This window comes from Hirundo rustica, chromosome 4 (genome assembly GCF_015227805.2).
Source record: "Hirundo rustica isolate bHirRus1 chromosome 4, bHirRus1.pri.v3, whole genome shotgun sequence".
Classification (NCBI taxonomy): Eukaryota; Metazoa; Chordata; class Aves; order Passeriformes; family Hirundinidae; genus Hirundo; species Hirundo rustica.
In genome coordinates, this window is record NC_053453.1 from 76,038,090 (window position 1) to 76,056,043 (window position 17,954).

Below are 17,954 nucleotides of genomic sequence, written 5' to 3' on the forward strand. Positions count from 1 at the left end.
CAAGGGCTTCTGCAGTCTTCTTTTTCTACCTGCTGTGGCAGACTCCGAGTTGGACTGTACCTCTGGGCTCCTTCCTAAGGGATCAGGGTAGTTGATTTGTGAAGGCAGTGAGTGAGCCACTTCACAGGTAGATCTTGGTGCAACTCAGGTAAATTTTGTTTCTATTCTCAAGTCACTGCTTGTGTCAAACCAAACAGAAAAAAGCCTTGTTCTCTTCCACATAAAGAGACACACAGCCATAAATCACCATCCCCCTCAATACAGACAATCCAAACAGCATTCACCAGCTTTATCCAGATTTTAACTTTGCCACTGTGTTCAGTTCTAGAGACTTGCATTGCCCTTTGGCTGAAGACCAAGATAGAAACAGCATGCTTAGCATTCCTTTCTCTTTTCCCCAATGCAGTGACCACCCCCACAGCCTTATGCAGTAGGCACAAAGCTCTGCTTCTCCAGTTTTGTACCTATTTTGTCTCTGCTGCTTCACTTACACTCTGATCCACTTCAAGTCACATATCTTCCCTGAGGCCCCATTTCTTTTTCTATCTTTTTTTCACTCCCGTTTGGAAAACAGGATGACTTAGCAACTTGCACATTTGGTCATACAAGTTCATGTTCCCCTATAGCACCTCAACTTTTCATACCTATGAGGAATGGAAATTATTCCTACCCCTATTCTCTGTACTCAGACACGGAACTTTTGGGGCAAGATCATAAAAAACCCATGAAGTTTGCCTAGACTCAACCACTCCTACTGTGTTGCTGACCAGTATCCTGGCTGGTGTTATAAATGGCTTTATTCCCATGGATTGCACCCTCCTCAGTGGAGGATCTAGCCCAATATGCTCTATTTTAGGACATTCTGTAACATCCTTATCAGATCCAGTGGTGCTGTAACAGCACAGGGATGTTTTTCACAACACCATTCTGCACCATTCTGGTTCGTGCATCTCGACCTACCACTCTCACATCAGTGCATTTTGGGAAATTACAGGAATTGGTTGTATTTTGCCAATCACCTCTGGAGGCATGTGGAAAGAAGCAGTGTATACATGGGGTAGCCTATCCCATCCTCCCTCTTTCTGCAAAAGAAGGAATGAGAGAGATTGCAGCCAACCCGGATACACAGACAACAATAGAGCATCATAACTTGCTTACAGGAAAGCAGCACCATACCAGTGTGGGACACAACACAGGTGACACACAGCTGTAATCACCAGGCAGTTAGTTTCCAGTGGGGTGATGGTACAATCTGTGTGTGTCTAAAGAACTGAGGTGCCAAGCAGAAGTGGTTGAAAGTTAGTGGAACACACTTCCAAGTGATGTGGCCAGAATTAGGTCTCACAATATAGGTTTCACAGTCACACAAGAAAAATCTCCCTGAACTCAGATCCTGTTTATTACGCTTTTCTTCAGGATGATGTTTTCTCACAGAATATGGAGCAGTCTCCAGCTATTCTGCAGTTTATGAACAGGTGAGATGACAGTCCAACATAATACTTCCCAACTTTTTTGCATGCACTCCCTCAGCTATCTACTTCTGAAACTTCCACTTTGCAGAGCTCAGAGTGGCCTGAGCAACTGTACCGTGTGCTCCTCTTCAGCATTTCAGACTTTTCAGCTCTTCCTGAAGCATATTAAAATCTGCCAGGGCCACATGCAGGAGAAGGAATTCTAGTGCACAGAGATGTTTTTCCAAAGGGAGAGTATCTTAGTGTATCTGAGCACAGAGCCTGTCCAGTAGGGGCGACCAGAAGATGAACCTTCATAGGAGTGAGTTAGTGTTGCAGAGCACCAAAAAGACAAAGGCCTTTAGATTGACATCATACTACAAGAAAATGTGTAATAAAAGGGCACAGGCTCATTGTGTCACTGCCAAAGAATGCTGGCATGAACAGGATTATTTCAGCCAAGGAACCTGCTCATTTATCTCCTGCTCATATGTTTTTGTTCCCTACAGTCCCTTCTTTCATTTACACTATTTTTTATATTCCTGCTTTTCCTGCTTCTTCTCTCCTGTTATTCTTCTCTGTGTAGTATGTTTGCCATCCATTTTTCTTACAGTAGCATTGTTACATTTGTTGGGATGAATCTCCCTCCCTTTCTCCTTGACTCTTTTTTCCATCTTTTGCCCTATCTGTCTCTGCCTTGTAAGCCATTAACAAGCATGTGGACAGAGGGTCCACAGAAACCACCTGTCAATTCAACAGAGCACACTTTGGTGTACAAAAGGTCTGGAATGGCTCCATTTTGGGTGTGGGTGCATCTTGACTGATGCAGATCAGGTCAGATGATATTAGCAGAGGGGTAGGATGAATGGTGTGAGCTCCACCACAGTCCATCTGCCATTATTGTACCAAGCATCTGTGCCCATTTTCTAGTGCTAGATCCAGGGCAATTTCCAAGGCTAGCACCACTTCTTCCCATGCATGTCTGTAGCATTATCACACAGGAAACACAGGATAGAGCAGGTGTTTATGTTGCATTCCCCTGATACCAAAAAGTTGCCATGGTATGGGCAAGAAATTCTTTGCAGTATAGGAGAGAGAACATGAGGATCATCTGCAAGCCAGCATGAACTGCCCAGTGTTAATGCCACTAACTGATCTCAGCAGCTGTTGAAAGTGGCTCCCACAGCTGTAAAGTTAGCTATGATTGATCTTCTTTCACACTTTTTACCATGGCCCATGAAACAGCAAGTACTGGCACATGTGGGAGAAAAGCACTTGGATCCAAGTCTAAATTCCTCTAGGGAAGGGTCCACATAGCGACAGAAGCAACAGGGGAAAATAAAGAGCTGGAAGAACATGTGGCCGGGCAACAGCTAGATACAGCTTCAGGCTCTCAGAAAATGTGTCAGGTGGGCATCTTTGCACTTTCAAAATAGAATACTTCAAGCATGTTTTCTTCAGCCTTCTCTTTCCTAGCATCTTCCACCTTCCTGAAGAAAGGTGTTGATAGAGGCAAGCAAAGCAACCAATGTGACAGGGAGACTCCAGATTCCACCAGAAACATTTTTTTCTTTTTTTCCTGTTAAAGAGCCAATCTATTCCTCACTTCACTTCCCCATCTTCATGTTCTCCACACTTGCCTGAAAGCAGCTGCACCAGCTGTTGGAGAGGAGCAGGAAAATGCCTGTATGGGAAAGAGTGCCAAAATGTCCTGGTGGAGCCCCTTTACAGGACTGAGTTGATGCATCCGAAACTGACCTCCTGTTTCTTTGGATGCTTCCAGAAAGAGGCATTCTTCCTGGGTCATAGTACCAGAAGATTTCCCAACTATACCTCCCTGCAAGAGATTTCCAAGGTTGTTGGTAACTATGATGTTAAGGATATTTTCTAAAATATTTTTTCTTATCATTCTAGTGTTTCTATATTTTCCCTAAATCTACATTCACTAAACATCTTTGTGATTCCGGCCTTAGGCTCCTGCAAAGCAACTGAAACTGCTAGTCCTCACTGTACAAAACACCCCAAAAAAGTGAGGAATCTGCTCACTCCCAAGCTCAGGAGGAGTTCAAATCTGGGTCTAGACATTACTCATGGCCCACATCTTTGTGTCAGGCTGAAATCAGCTGTGAGCTGGGGGAATATTTATGTGAACTTTCCTGACCCATCTCTGCCTGTTTGCTGCTTCCCCGCAACCTCCAATGGTACTATCTGGAACAGGATTATTAAGGCTACAGGAATAGAAGGGTATGGGATGGGCTGTTAAGAAGCAATAAAAAAGAAAAAAAATCTTCTCTTCAGGCCCATGACCTTAATAAGGAAAAGAAATGAGAAGCACAAACAGGACGTGCTTGCAAAGTAGAAATGTTGCAAAAACTTATGTGTGTTTTCAAAAGCAGTGCTCTGGAGGACTTTGGGGGGAGTGAAAGAAGTAAGACTCATGAGCTTTGTGTATGGTAATTTGTCCTTAGGGTGCACAAGACCATGGATGCAGAGGCTTGCTTTGCACTGGCATGTCCACATCCGGTTAAGACTGACCTGGAGTCTTCTTCATTAAGAATCAGAGAAGAATTCACCCTCCATGGTCCACTAATTGTAGGAACATGCACTTGACAATGCCAGCTGGGGGCCAATTAGGCAGAGTTTTTAGGCTTCTTTAGGTGGAAGGTTATAGATCTGATTTGATACAGACTAGAATCATCATCATGCTTTGCACCTAGGCCAAAGCCACAGAACAGCTCTGAGCTGAGTCGAAGCACTTACCTCCACATTCTATATACACTATCCTGTCAGCAATCCTAAATCAGGAATTACAATTTCCCATTTCATGAACTGGATTTGCATTTGTCCTGTCAGGCAAGTTCAGATTAAATGTTGAGTAGCTCAGTTGTTTAACCATAATGCTTAGAGAGTGATGGATACTGGTGGAAAATCATCACTGTCCACCTATTTATCAAGGTATTTCAGTAATGTCCAGTGAGCATCCACTTGGTGAGTGGTTCAGTTCTCAACAACTTCATGGGCCTCAGCATTAAGGGACATTGCAATCACAATCCAATCAAGGTCTTGGGAATTTCTCAGGAGGATCTGACTGTTAGAGTACCTAAAGTGACCCAAGGGCAAAGTGAGGGCTGTAGTGGAAGGAGAGATGCTCCTGGGCTACAGCAGTGAGGAGTCAAAGAGGGGTGTGATGCTGTGTCTGTGCAGTGGATAAAATTCATGGCTCCTTTGTGCCAACATCTTCGAACATGACTTCACAGAACAAAGAACAAATGCATGTTCAATGGAAACAAAGAGTTCAAGTAAAGAGACATGAAGAGTCAGAGACAGAGATGTCCAAAAGTAAATGAAATCAGATTTTGGGCTTTAAGCATGTGCTGCTGAGGGTGCAGCATATTCATGCAATTCAGAGATCTATCAAGAAAGATGTCTGAAGGTTTGGTTTGAACAAACTGTCCAAAATCTGTCCATCCCCTTATCAGTCTCCCACATATAAAAATGGAAAAACCAGCACCAAGAGCTTCCTCCAGGAGGAACACACATTTCCATTTCAGTACTTTGGTAAGTCACAAGTGGGGCAAGAAGGAATTTCTCCAGAAATGCAAGGAAGGCTGGCTTGGAGAAGCAGCCAGTGGTTTACATGTCTCCTTACCACTAACTGGTACCAGGAAGCAGCCAATCTGTTATGGTGACTAATCCAGCAGGCACTTTAGAAATGAGTCCACAGCGGTTCAAAGTTTAAACTATATTGAGTTATTATTTCATTGGTCCACAATCATGAAGTAAACACTTTGTAAATTAGTGGCACTAATCATGTTTTAACCCTGATCTAAGCAGCAGTCTCCCTACTGGAAAGAGTGGAAAATATGTACAGAGCTTGCCTAACTTTTCCAAATATGTTTCAGATCCTAGCCCTTCTTCCAAGTACACATCCAAACCCTTCCAGAACACTGCTCTCTCTTCCTGAGAGAACACTGTCTCCTTTGCATTAAAAACAGGTCAGGTCTCATCTGTACTTCTTCCACAATGCCTCAGCACTCCGGCGCTTTTCCCAAGTCCATTGCCAAAGCAGACCTGCCCCTGATGCTTAAAGTTTCCTGTAGAACTTTTCCCATCACAGGAGGAGAGGAGATTTTCTGCTGATTTCCTATTCAGCACCCCAGAGGCAGACTCCGAAAAGCCTGTGAAAGGCAACTGAATTAATATACTGTTCCCTTCAATTGTGACTCCATCATTTCCTCTCATTACTCTAATAGAAACAAATCTTTCTCATCTCAGCCCTATTACCTCACACAAAGGAAAATGGTATGTAATCCTGTTAGAACTGGGCTGCTGCTGGACACATTTTAAGGTCATTGTTCTGGGATGCCAGTCTCCACTCTATGTGCCTGCAAAAAGTGGGAAATGCAATTACTAGGCTATTCAAATCCCTAGAATGAAACCCTGGCATTAATAGGCAAAAGCCAGTGAGAAAAAGAGCCGTTGCTTTATGAAATTACAGGGTTTGGCTAAATTAGAGTCTAATCAGCACCTCAGTAAAGAGCAGGGTTAGCTCCTACTACCATCCCTGGAGTTTCTTCATGTCACTCAACCTGATATTTGGCATCCCCAATGGAAACCCAACCTGCAAGATGGCTTGAGATCATGAAGTCAGTGGTGTACAAGTCCAGCAGAGACAATGGTGAAGGATTTATACTGTCCTTTGATATGGGAAAGCCGTTAGAGTTCAGGAACAGATATCTGCCTGTTGCTGCCATCACCTCATCCTGTACTTTGGCTCTGAGCTTTTTGGCAGACCCTGGGATCAAATCTGTCTCTTAATATTCATGGCCTAGAGCACCAGTTTTGCTAATTGCTGGTGCAACCCAGCTAAGCAGCCAGGTGGGAAATTTGCATTGCTAAACTCATGGAGCTGCAACTTTCCCACAAGGAATTCACACGCTGGAGGAGAGAAGGGCGCGAGCTCTGCTTGTGGCAGTCAGTGAAGCAAAGCAGAACAAGATGAGTGGGAATAATCTCAACCACCTCATTGAGTTGGCTTTTGTTGAATGGTTAGACACTGACATGTTCCTAATCACTCTCATCCATGTGAAGCCAAGGCATTTTTAGCTGGCAGCAAAGAAAGAGCGAGAAATCTTGCAGAGAAGTGTTAGGGAAGACCATGCAAGAACAACAATGACCACCACAAACCACAAGGGGAGAGACAAACTTTTGTCCCAGATTGTTCCTGGCAGTCAACCTCCAACTGTTATTCTCTGCATTTGCTTCTCCTCCTGCCACTCTCTTAAGCTGTATGACCCTCTCCTGCTGGTCTCTCCTACAGCCAGACAGCCACTTATCTCACTGTTTTGATGTCCCTCTTTTTCTGTTTTTCCTCGTTCTCCCAAAGGGTTCCTGTCCCACAAGATGAGTCTGGACCCTTGCTGAAAACAGAACCGTTCTTGCAGGTCCCAGACAAAAGGGATATGGGCTGAGATACAGTTCCTGCTAGAAGAGGAGAAAGCAGCTGATCACCACTGGAGTCTCCAAGTCCCTTGAAGAGCTGAGAGTCACTTCCCTGTTTATGCTCTTTATTAGTCCCTATTCTCTTTAATCGGCTTAGACTGATGAGCCGAGGCAGCGGTAGGGATCAGCCAGGCTGTTTAATTAAAGGATTGCAGCTCAGCCTTGCAGTTTGGGGGTTTGTGTAAATGAGCTGCAAGTACATTATTTAATCTGCTGTGCAGAGAGGAGTTGGGGCATTAATGAAGCAAACTCTAATTAAAACTAGATGGCTGATGGTTATTAGTGGCATCAGTTCTGACAGGATTTATCTCATTTAGGGAAACCTTCAGGAAGGGGAAAAGAGAGAATAAACCCGAGCTGGTTTATCAGAATTCACAGCAGCACCACTTGTGAGTGGCTGTCCATTCAGTGAGGCTCAGAAGAGGTGCATAGGGAGCCCCTATGTACCAGGCTCTCCCACCAGGAGCCCTGATGAGCTTATTGATTGCCTATTCAGGCCGTCTGACCCACATATTTCAGTCTTGATTGACTTTTTGTTCTGCCTTAGTTCAATGGGGAACCTGTTCATGATTTGAGCAGGGTGACAGACTCTGTAAATGATATGATGAGCTTCTCCTAGAAGCCTACTGAGCCATCCCAGAACACCATATGGATATCAGCTCCATGCTGACTCTGTGTTTTTCCCTCTCTGACATTCTTTTGCCCTCCTCACTGCATTGTATATGTAACTTTGGACATGAAGGGGGCCCATGGCTGACTGCAGGACCTGGCAGAGACTAGATGTTTTATGGCTAACATCAAGCTAAATAGAGAGCTTAATAACTCTCTGTGGCTGTTTCTCCCCTTCAAATAGCCACAGTGGCTTCAACCATTTTTATCTCTTCATACAATATTGTGTCACACACAGACAGATACAGAACTGCCGCTGCGGTCTGAAGGCATTAGAAATGGCAAGGATGTGAGAAAGACTGGGGAGAAAAGTAAGGAATGCATGAGGCCTGCAGCATGGGGCAAGCTACAAAAGGCATCAAATGGACAGGCATAGATCAGTACGAGAAGCCCAGATGCCACATGCTATCGGGGTCATTGTCACTCCTCCACAATTCAGGATTTCTTGGCTCAGACTCATCTTAGGATGCAACTTGCCTAAGTTGTTAAATTATTGAAATAGATGATCACTCCTTCTTCAATCTACCTGTCGAATCCCAGCAGAAAGAAGGCAGGCAAACTCAAACTTAGCAAGGCTGAAGGAAGTCAGTAGGATAAAAGGAAGGCCTGACAAAGACCATGACAAAAATGATCCTAGAGCTTAAGACTATATGACTGACAGCCTTGTAGAATAAGAACATTCTAGAAACTAAGGGATCTGATCAAAAATAAGATGGAGGCTGGGACAAGAATGGGGCAGGGTCAAGGATGAGGGTTTAAAGATAGAACATTATGGCAAAACTGATCCTTAGTTCTAGACAAACTAGAGCATTTAAACAAAACTTTCTCGCTCCAGAAACGTAAGGGAGAGGTGGCTTTCCCTACCCCAGAAATCTCCATGGTCTCCTGCTCTACTGTCTCCTTTTCCTTGCCAGCATCTCCCCATCTGCCATGACAAGGCTGTCATGCAATCTTTACCAATGCCTGAAAGCCCTCAGCACAAACTGATCATGGGGATTAACCCTTCCATCTTCATACAGAAATGAGCAGGAGAGGTCCAGCTTCTTTACCCTGTCTCCAAGTGTGGCCGAACCCTACTTTTGAGCATACTCACCTACCCACCTACCCCTGTTCTCTTCACAATTGTCCAGCACTCACACTTTTTCTTGGAAGGAAATCAGAAGGCACAGTCTGCTCCAGTGAGTAGAACATGAGAAATATAATTGTAAAAATGCAGTAGCCTCACTACCAGTGCCCAGTTCTCTTCAAAGCCCTGCTAGTAACTCAGGCTTTTTGCACAGGTGACAAAGGTCAGAGGTAAAAGTCTAACAGTGTGATGAGAGACATCTTTAAAGAGAAACCCCTTTGCCAATGTCAGAAGGGTGATGAGGCCTGGAGAAACAGTGTAGGTCTGTAAGAGGTAATGGTGGGAAGTGGTGAGAGGGGAAGGAGATGGCAAGACCAGAGGGATAAGACCAAGTGTGGAAGCTAAATGCAATATATGCATCTCAAGTACCTCTGAATCTCTTTGGACCCCTTGGTCTTGGCACTGACATTTTCACTGATGAGGAAGAGCTGAGAACTGCTGGTGTCCCCACACCTGGCTGCATTGGATACAAGCTGTTAATAGTTAATAGTACCTGTCTATAGCTGTTTTTCACTGGCAAGCTCACACCATTTGACACAGGTAAAAATGCTCCCCCCACCCTGTCTCAGGGTGTGAGACAGAACCCTGATTTTTGGGTGATTTTGCTGTACTTTAAATGTTACAGTGTGTGTGTCCAGGAACCTCATAGTGTGAGACAAATAATTTGAAGGAGAAAAGTGAAGCATGTGTGTCAGTGTCATATAGAGTAAGAAGAGGTACAAGCATGAATGTGGGTCAATGGAAGTGGATGTTTGAAGAGAGGCTGTAAAAATATTTTGTGTGCGTGTGAGTGGAGATCGGGGTGGGGGGGAGTGCTGTGCAGGCAGTTACACAACAGTACAAACAGTAACCTCTGAGGAGGGACAGCAGGGCTGGGGACATGGGATGTAGGGGAGGATGGAGGAGGATTGGCATCTGTAATATATGAGTTTTGTCTAGGGCAGGGAGATCAGTGATGGATGATAAAGAAGTAGAAAAAATAAAGGTCTTGCTGGCAACCATGTCCCACCTTGGTGAGGAGTCTGGAGATGAAGGCTTCTGCTCTGCATCAGCTGCTGGGCAACAGAACTGGTGTAGAACAGTTTCATTCCTGTAAGGAAAAACAAACCACAGTGGGTCAGTGTGCACTTCACTCAGTAGAAAGTTCAAGGGAGAATGCCATTTTTAGAGCTATTCCATGGGGACAGTGACTCCCAGTGATGCTGAAAGAGTAGTCTAATTATTACATGAACATTTTTTGCTCCAAGGTGGAGGGGAGCAGACAGAAGGGGGCTGATTATTCAATTCCCTTACCTTACCTGTTCTGCTGCTGATGTTAACCTGTGGAGAATGAGATAAAAGTACACAAACCAAAAGTTTTCCTTCTAGCAGTGCTTGGTGCACAATCCCATACATCTCCTGAAAACCAGTTTTGTCTGTCTTTAATTATATTTCTGTTGGGACAGAAATGTTTTCTTGTATATGTTTCCTATACATTGCAGAGTAGTTGCTTTTTGTCTTACCAGTGGCTAAATTACGTCTGCAGACATTTCTCGTGAAGCCTCCCTAAAGCACAGAAATGGCCTTAGCACATCACTACTAGGCATTGCCAGGAATAGTAACGGACAACTGACAGGATAAGCACAGGTAGAGGGCCTGAGACCATGACAAGAGAAAGAGACCAAAGAAGAGAAAAGCAAAACTCTAAGAAGTAACCAACTTGAGCAAAAAAGGAAAACAAAACACTAAAAATGTGTTTATTAGATAAGAAAGACAAAAGATTTCATCCAAAGTAAGAAATCCTATTGTTACAGAAATTTTAGACACCGGCCTCTCATTTCCATCAGATAGGTTTATTGCAAGAAATCAGTTACGGTATTTGGTATCTTGAGCTTGATGCCTCAAAAGAGGGATCCCAAACAAAGAAATCCCTGGACAATTATTCCCTTATGACCTAAATTCCCCATACCTCATTCAATAGCCCAAATCAATAGCATTATTGGGATCTGGGGTCTCCTTGCTCTTAATTGGTTTGCTGTTTTGTTACCAAGCGGTTGCCACTTGTTCTTTTTCATATCCTCCTTAAATCAGTTTCAGTGGAGGTTTTGGGCATTTCTGTAGTCAATGCGTCTTGGTGTCTGCCAAGGAAGGTGGGAGCCTCCCTTGGAATGGAGAATATGACCCCCTTCCCTCTGAATTACTCTGGCTTTGAACCTGAGGGGCTCTCAGCCAAAGCCATGGGAAGAGGCCTAGCGGCAGTTCTTCACCGTGTGCGCGTGCGCAACAAGGCCAGCAAGCACCGGCGGCCGTGCCAGCCCCTCAGCCCCAGCTGCGTGCCCCGCGCCGGCGCACAGCGCCCCGCCAGCCTCCTCCCGCCGCCCCAGCGCCCCCCGTGGCGGCAGTTCCGCGCACAGCCAGCAGGGGCGCTGCTGGGGACAGCTCCGCGCCTGCAGGGGGCGCTGTGCCGCGCGCTCAGGCCTGTCTCCCTCACGGTGATGGCAGACGGGCTGGATGGTGAACACGGGCTGCAGCAGGAATTTCGGGGCAGCGGCTGGAATGGCAGGGCAGGCTGACCCCAGGCAGCAAGCAAGAGGTAGCAGAAACTCAGCAGCTGTGGCAGGAACCGCGGAGCGTCCCAGCAGGGAGGTAGTGCGTGGCCACCGTGTACCAAAAAATCCGGAGTACTGGCACAGAAATGTGAGCCTGGGCAGCCACAGCCTGGCCCCCGAATGTGGCTGGAGAGGCTTCCTTGGAGGGGGGAAGGGCTCCGGCTCCCGGGGTTTCCTCTGAGGCACCTGAGCAGGGGGTAAAGGGCTCTTTTTAAATGAGGTAGGGTGTTAATAAGGTCACAGTGCAATGGTTACTCCCACACGCAGAGCTTCACTTGCGGTAGGAGAAGGCAGCAGGAGATGAAGCCTCGCAGTGGTGGTGAATTCTCCCCACAGTGACTGCAGCCTGTGTCCTCTCCAATGCCAACAGTGAAAGAACAAGAGACATTGAGCAACTGCTGGGATCATATTTAAATCTTTATTCAAGCAGGCTCACACAAATACTCCGGCTTCTACATTCAGTCACACTGCTCATTCACAAAAATAATTTATATTGTAAAAGAACTTTAAGATTGTTGAGTCTAACCATTAACCCAACACAGCCAAGCCCACCACTAAACCATGTCCCTTAGCACCACATCTGCATGTCTTTTAACTACCTTCAGGGATGGTGACTTCACCACTTCACTGGGAAGCCTGATCCAATGCCTGACCACCCCTTCAGTGAAGAAATTTTTCCTTATAACCAATCTAAACCTCCCGTGGTGCAACTTTAGGCCATCTCCTCTTGTCTTGCTACGTGTTACTGGGGAGAAGTGACCAACCCCCACCTGGCTACAACTTCCTCTCAGAGAGTTGTAGAGAGTGATAAGGTTGCTCTTCAGCCTCCTTTTCTCCAGTGCCCTCAACTGCTCCTCATAAGACTTGTGCTCCAGAGCCTTCAACAGCTACCAAACAGAATCTTTAAAAAAATAGACACCCCACATTTCAGCCATTTCTAATTCAAGCATTTCACTAAATGAACTACACTGCTCTCTGCTTTTATTCACAGCAGATGCACAACTTCAATTACTAATTGCACACGAAGAAAGCAAACAAGAAAGAGGGAAAACATAGGGAAAAAGAGGAAGGAGCAAGGATGGACAAAAAACTGAGAAATAGAAGCTTGTATATAGATGAAATGCCTTGCTAGTTAATTATCATGGTAGAAACACAAAGAAAAGTAAAAGGGAAACTGGGAAAGGACAAGAGGTGTGAAATTTCAGGACTTCAGGCTCAGTCTCCTGTGGGTGTTTTAAGAAAAAAATATCTCCCAGATCCTCATCAGAGTGAGCACACTGAGCACTGCAGCTGCAGTCAGCTCTTGACTCTTGTTCTCACAATTTCTTATGTGTACTCAACGCCAGCATTGGGTGTTTTCTGCCCAAACCAGAATTGTCTTGAACCTCTGAGATCCTAAGATCTCTGGAATATTTGTGCCCCTTACCTACCACCACCAGATACTGATCATGCTCAAAGGCAGAAATCTGCCTCCAGGCCATTTGGGATCCTTGTATCCTGCTCCAGGGGCCATAACTCTCGTGGAGAATCCACCAGGGAGATGGTGAGGAGCAGATACTGCCTGATGGAGGTAAATAGATGAGATGCAAATGGGTATTCCAGGGCTGTGCCGAGAGCTCTTCCTGTGACTGGAAGCAGGGAAGGGTATTTTATTATTCCTATTAAATCTGAGTTCCCCAAATGCCCAGGGAGAAGATGGAGCTCTGGGGCCATTTGTGCCCTTCTTTTACAGCTTGCTTCTCCTTTTGTGATCCTCAGGTACACACAACAGGAACTGGGTTCCACCTTGAAGACTAATCCTCTTCATTTTCCTCTTTCCATCTCTTGATCCTACACATATCTGATATTTTGCAAACCCATGCCCTCACTTTTGCATCATAGCACCCAGACAGGAGCAGGGAGAGGGTAAACCTATGGAAGAAGTTGACCCATTCCCTCCTGACAAGGCTGTGTGTTAACTGTTATCAGGACAAAGCAGCTCTAATCTAGGTACAAGAGGCAAGTGTCCTAGAGCCTCACTGCCAATTCTAAGCCTCAAAGAAGTGCTCCAGGAAAGCAACTATCTTCCTAATGCTGTGAGGTCTTCAGGTAAGATGTTATTTTTGTTGCTGTGATTCAATAGGGCCTGTCAGGGTTATAGTATCTGGATTTTATCTCCCTGTAGTGTTTTCAGCCTTTGCCATTTTGAGGTTTGAAGTGATCCTTGAGATGTTTAGTATGTCATAAGTCAGGGTAATACTTTTGATGGTGGTTTGTTGTTTTTTCTTTTCCTTTCTATGCTGTCTTTGTGTTGTGTTTTAAAACAAATCTTACTTCATAAGCCAGAAAGGCTATGTACATAACTTGAATGTGAAGCCTCTGAGGAGTTAAACCCTAGAAAGCATGAGTCTTGTTTTAGCCTTTGAAAAACAGGGCAGGAGGCAACGTAACTTCCCTCTTTACTTTGGAGTGCGGATTTGTAATTTTGTTTCTTTTTAAATACCTCAGGCAGATGGCAATTAAAAGGGTAGGTTCAGGGCTTGCTGTTTTGCCGGCGTTTTTCTGTACATCCTCTACTTCGGCTTCCTCAAACCATTGCAGAGCCTGAAATTAAGCACACACTATTGTAGGCAGATCAGACAGGTGATTGTGGAGATAATTTCTCCCCATCTGCCAGGATACTGCTGAACTGTTCTGTTTCCAGTTTATTGCTTTAAAAATAAACAAATTATTATCTCTGCGGCTGTACACTGATGAAAGCTTGGAAGGGAAAACCAGGGAGAAGAAAAGGTGCTCTGGGTGAGTTGGGTGGCACAAAAGTGGAAGGGGCTCAGGGAGAGGAGGAGGAGACATGATGGGATAATTGCTCACAGCACTATGAGACCAGTGTGTGGAGGAGCAGCAGAGAACAAGGGCAAGCACGGATGCAAAGACTGAGAACAGCCTGAGCCTGTCAGTGCCTTGCTCCATCTAGCTGGGATGCACACTCCGGAGGCAAGGATTTGACAGTACAGACCTGTCTTAAATGCTGAGATAGCTTGGCCCAGAAGTTACCCATGCTGTCAACTGAAACGTTAGCCCCCTCTCCTCTAACAGAAAACATCTGACTGAATTTTTTTCAATTGTCTTTAACACTGTTCCTGACAAGAGGTGTCCTGCAGCCAGCTGCCTGCAGCCTTAATAAGGGGTATCTGTGAATGAACCGTGCGGCCACAGCAATTCCTGCTCTGTGATGAACTTCAGAGAGGTTTGTGCCAAAGGTGGCTAGCACAAGCTGTCTAGTCAGCTGAGGAGTTAGCTCTACCTTTCTGGCTTCTCAGGACTGTGCAGCAAAGGGGCTCCATGACTCATGCTGCCATGGTCTTTCATCAAAGGATCCCAAGGATCCATCCAAGCCTTTTTTCTCTTAAAAACTTGCACTGATGAGGAAATAACAACTGAGGTCCAAAAATTGAAAGTCTCTGTAGCTTGCACATCACAGTGACAAATGGAGAAAACTTTCCTAAAATTCCTTTAATACTGTATCTTCCCTTTGGATAAGTGCCTGGGACTTTCAGCTTGGTGTTGCCCCCTAAGCATCACTGCCCAGTAGTTTGGCACTGATGAGAGCTTTCTTGAAATAGAGGTTCCTATCTGCTGAGAGCTGTATTATGGTAAACAAACCTAACCTCTTTTTGGTCTCCTGTACCCCCACAAAAGCAACCCCCCAGCCCAGAGAGCGTAGGGAAAAAGGTGATGCTCCCTGCTCTCCAGCAGTCAGCTTTAATTAAACATATATCCTGCGCTGCCTGTTCCCAAAGATAAAGAGCAACTCTTTGTCTGCATGAAAGATTTTAGACTACAAGAAATGCCAAAACGAGACAGAATGAAGATTGTTCTCACTACAAGTACATGGACTGTGCTTCTCTCTGCCATGGTGCAACACCTCTGCATCCATCCCGCTGCTCTGGTCAGTTGTGTAGAACTGCTGGCATGCTCCATAAATGAAGGTCACTGGGTTACCCAATTGCCAGTACTTACTAACCTCTGGATTCTGATCCTTGAGCTCTACTGACCTGCATATCCAGCAGCCTTGCCCTTGGCCCAAGCACACAGCAGTTCACAGAAATCTGACAATGCTGAAACAAGCAATGTTCTATCAGTAAATTACTAGTCCAACTGATGCAGCCTTTCTGGTTTCTCTTTAAGACTCCACCTTTTGAAGAAAAGCCAGAGGCTTTGACCAAAAGTCACTGTTTTTAGTGCTGGATAGCTCAGCTTTCCTGGAATCTTTTGCCACTTGTCTCTATAGTGCCTTTTTTTGGATAGCTGCTAAGAGAATCGATGGAGTCACAGAAAATCATGGCATAGGAGGGGAAGATTAAAGGCAGAAAGAGTCAAAGAAGACCTGAAGTCATCTCAGATGAAGGTTTACTGGCTGTTATATTTCCTAAGGTGAGCACTGGAGAACCACAAACAGGAGCTATTTAGCAATGCTAGGTTAATGAAAGGCCAGTTGCAGTTGCAGGCTTCCGACTCCCCCAAAATGTAGCTCAATGCCACGTTTACCTACCAACAGAGCTGTGACACAATCTAGCTAAGGCCAGCTGCAGACCTTACTCCTTCTATCACCTCCCTCCTGTGACAGATCTATTTTTGATTCCAGTCAACCTGGAACTGAGAGTTGAAGAGAGATCTCAAAAAGGCATTGTTTCCAAGAGTACTGTCTAACAACTAGCTGCTTCTCCCCACTTCTTCGCTCTTCACCACAGAATACCACCAATTTTTCTAGCTCTCTTAATGGCTCATCTCAATTGTAGGGCATTAGACTGGTGTTTTGGAGGCAGTTGAGTACGGGCAGGGTTCATATTGTAAGGAAACATACATGATTAAAAATAAATTCAAAGTAATTTCTGGAATTTAAGTTCATTAAGTTTCTGTAAATCTGATGGCCTACCTCATTGTTACGGAATACTGTTGATGGCAAGAATTTGATAAGAATCAGAGAGAGACTACACATTTTAAAGATTATCCTATTAGAGTACTTAATGGAGATCCTTCCCAAAGCAAATGTGTAGGATTCGAAGTGACTGACAGAAAATTCTGTGTTAAGGGGCATGGGCCTTATTAACCAGGATATTGAAGTGTAGGAGTGCAACAAGCCTGAAACTATTGTTGTCAGGAAATAGAACAAACCTTCCCAAATAATGTTAGAATGATAATATAAAAGCAAACCTTTACTCGAAAGCCTTCAGGTACACAATATGGCAAAACCTGCACGTGGTACAGTAACTTTACGATTTTTATAAGGTTAGTTGATTAGTATACTTATCATATATTGTCCAATTAGGAGAGTAGTTGGTTAGGTAATATTTCCCTGGGTACTGCCCCTTTGGAATTGGTCCAGGGACTTTTTTGCCCCACATTGTGTTGCCTTTCCAGATTCTGGTTGGAAAACAGGATGTCCTTGTATTTGGTTCTCTTCTTGGAAAAAGACTAAACAGTATTTCAGGAATGTAGTTAGGTTAGCTTTCTGTTCCAAAATATAGGTGAAAAAGGTAGTAAAAATAATAGGAGCTACAGCCATACATAAGCAATCTATAAAGCTACAAATATATGAAAACCATAAAAAGCTAAAGCTCTTAGGCCATCACTATAATTTTATTTTACATTCCCAGCAACTACTACAATCCCAACCTGACTGTTGCTGGGATTCAGGGATCAAGCATTTTCTTAACTTATTTCAGACCAATGCTTGTCTAGCTCTGCCTGTAACCCTCCAGAGGCTTCCATATCTAGTTAATTACATGACAAAAATGAAGATGTGTCTTGATGATGTCTAAATTTCAGTACGCAGTCCTATGTAACAAAAGCAAACTGCTGAAGAAACCCCACTGTGCAGTGGCAGCATGCTGGATGGATGTACAACATACACAGGTATGCCCAGCCTTGCCAGGATGCACAGTAGCTGCTCTTTCAGTCTACCTGAGTGCATATCATTCTACAGCTCTTCAGAATTCTCAAAGCTGTTCTTTCTCTTCACCACTCAAAGTCATGCTAGGAGGGAGGAAGAGGGGGGAACTTGCCAGGAGCATCTATTCTCTCTGCTTGCCTGCCAAAAATGAAAAATCAAATATGTTTTGATTTTTGGAACTTGGCTTGCCTTGATCATCTCATGAGTGTTGGAGAAAATGTCTTCTTCTATGATGTTTCTGTATAAATTTGATTATCGAAAGATCAGTGCTCATCCTATAAAACTTACCTAGCACCTGCTTAATCATAATCTTCTTTTTTGGTACAAAAAATTCATTTTAAGCTATACATCCTTTGCATAGCATTACTATAATTATTTTTTTTATTTTATTTTTTTTTTAGTGCTTGGGCATGGGATGAAGATGGGATTTCCATTGCCAGAGTATTTACAGGTTCTCACTACAGTATCTTGATTTTAGAGATCCTATAAAATATCTTGAAACAAATTGCCCTTGCTAGTATAAAATACCATATGTATACACTAACGTTTGGAAAGTGACAATTCAATGTGACACTGATGTAAATGTGTCTCTGAGCTTTTGTGGGGTTTTCAGAACAGCACAGCTTGAAAGGATAAGCACAAAGCACTGTGCTGGAGAAATGGAATTTCCTGTGTTGGAGGAAGAA

The 17,954-nt window shown here is 44.4% G+C and overlaps 1 protein-coding gene across 5 annotated transcripts in view; it reads right to left on the minus strand.

The window, feature by feature from the left end:
• Positions 1-17,954, minus strand: part of IQSEC3 (IQ motif and Sec7 domain ArfGEF 3) — a 99,020-nt gene that overhangs the window by 47,038 nt on the left and 34,028 nt on the right. For 3 of the 5 annotated variants that reach the window (XM_040061910.2, XM_040061911.2, XM_040061912.2), the window contains exons 1-2: positions 13,819-13,837; positions 9,758-9,838 (exon numbers count right to left, since the gene is read on the minus strand). Coding sequence is in view for 1 of the 5 variants with exons in the window: in XM_040061909.2 (XP_039917843.1) it covers positions 9,758-9,838 (81 nt within the window). In the remaining 4 variants the exon portion in view is untranslated. Of the gene's footprint in view, positions 1-9,757; positions 9,839-13,818; positions 13,838-17,954 lie in introns of those variants that run through there. The other 2 variants (XM_040061909.2, XM_040061913.2) reach the window with 1 other exon arrangement.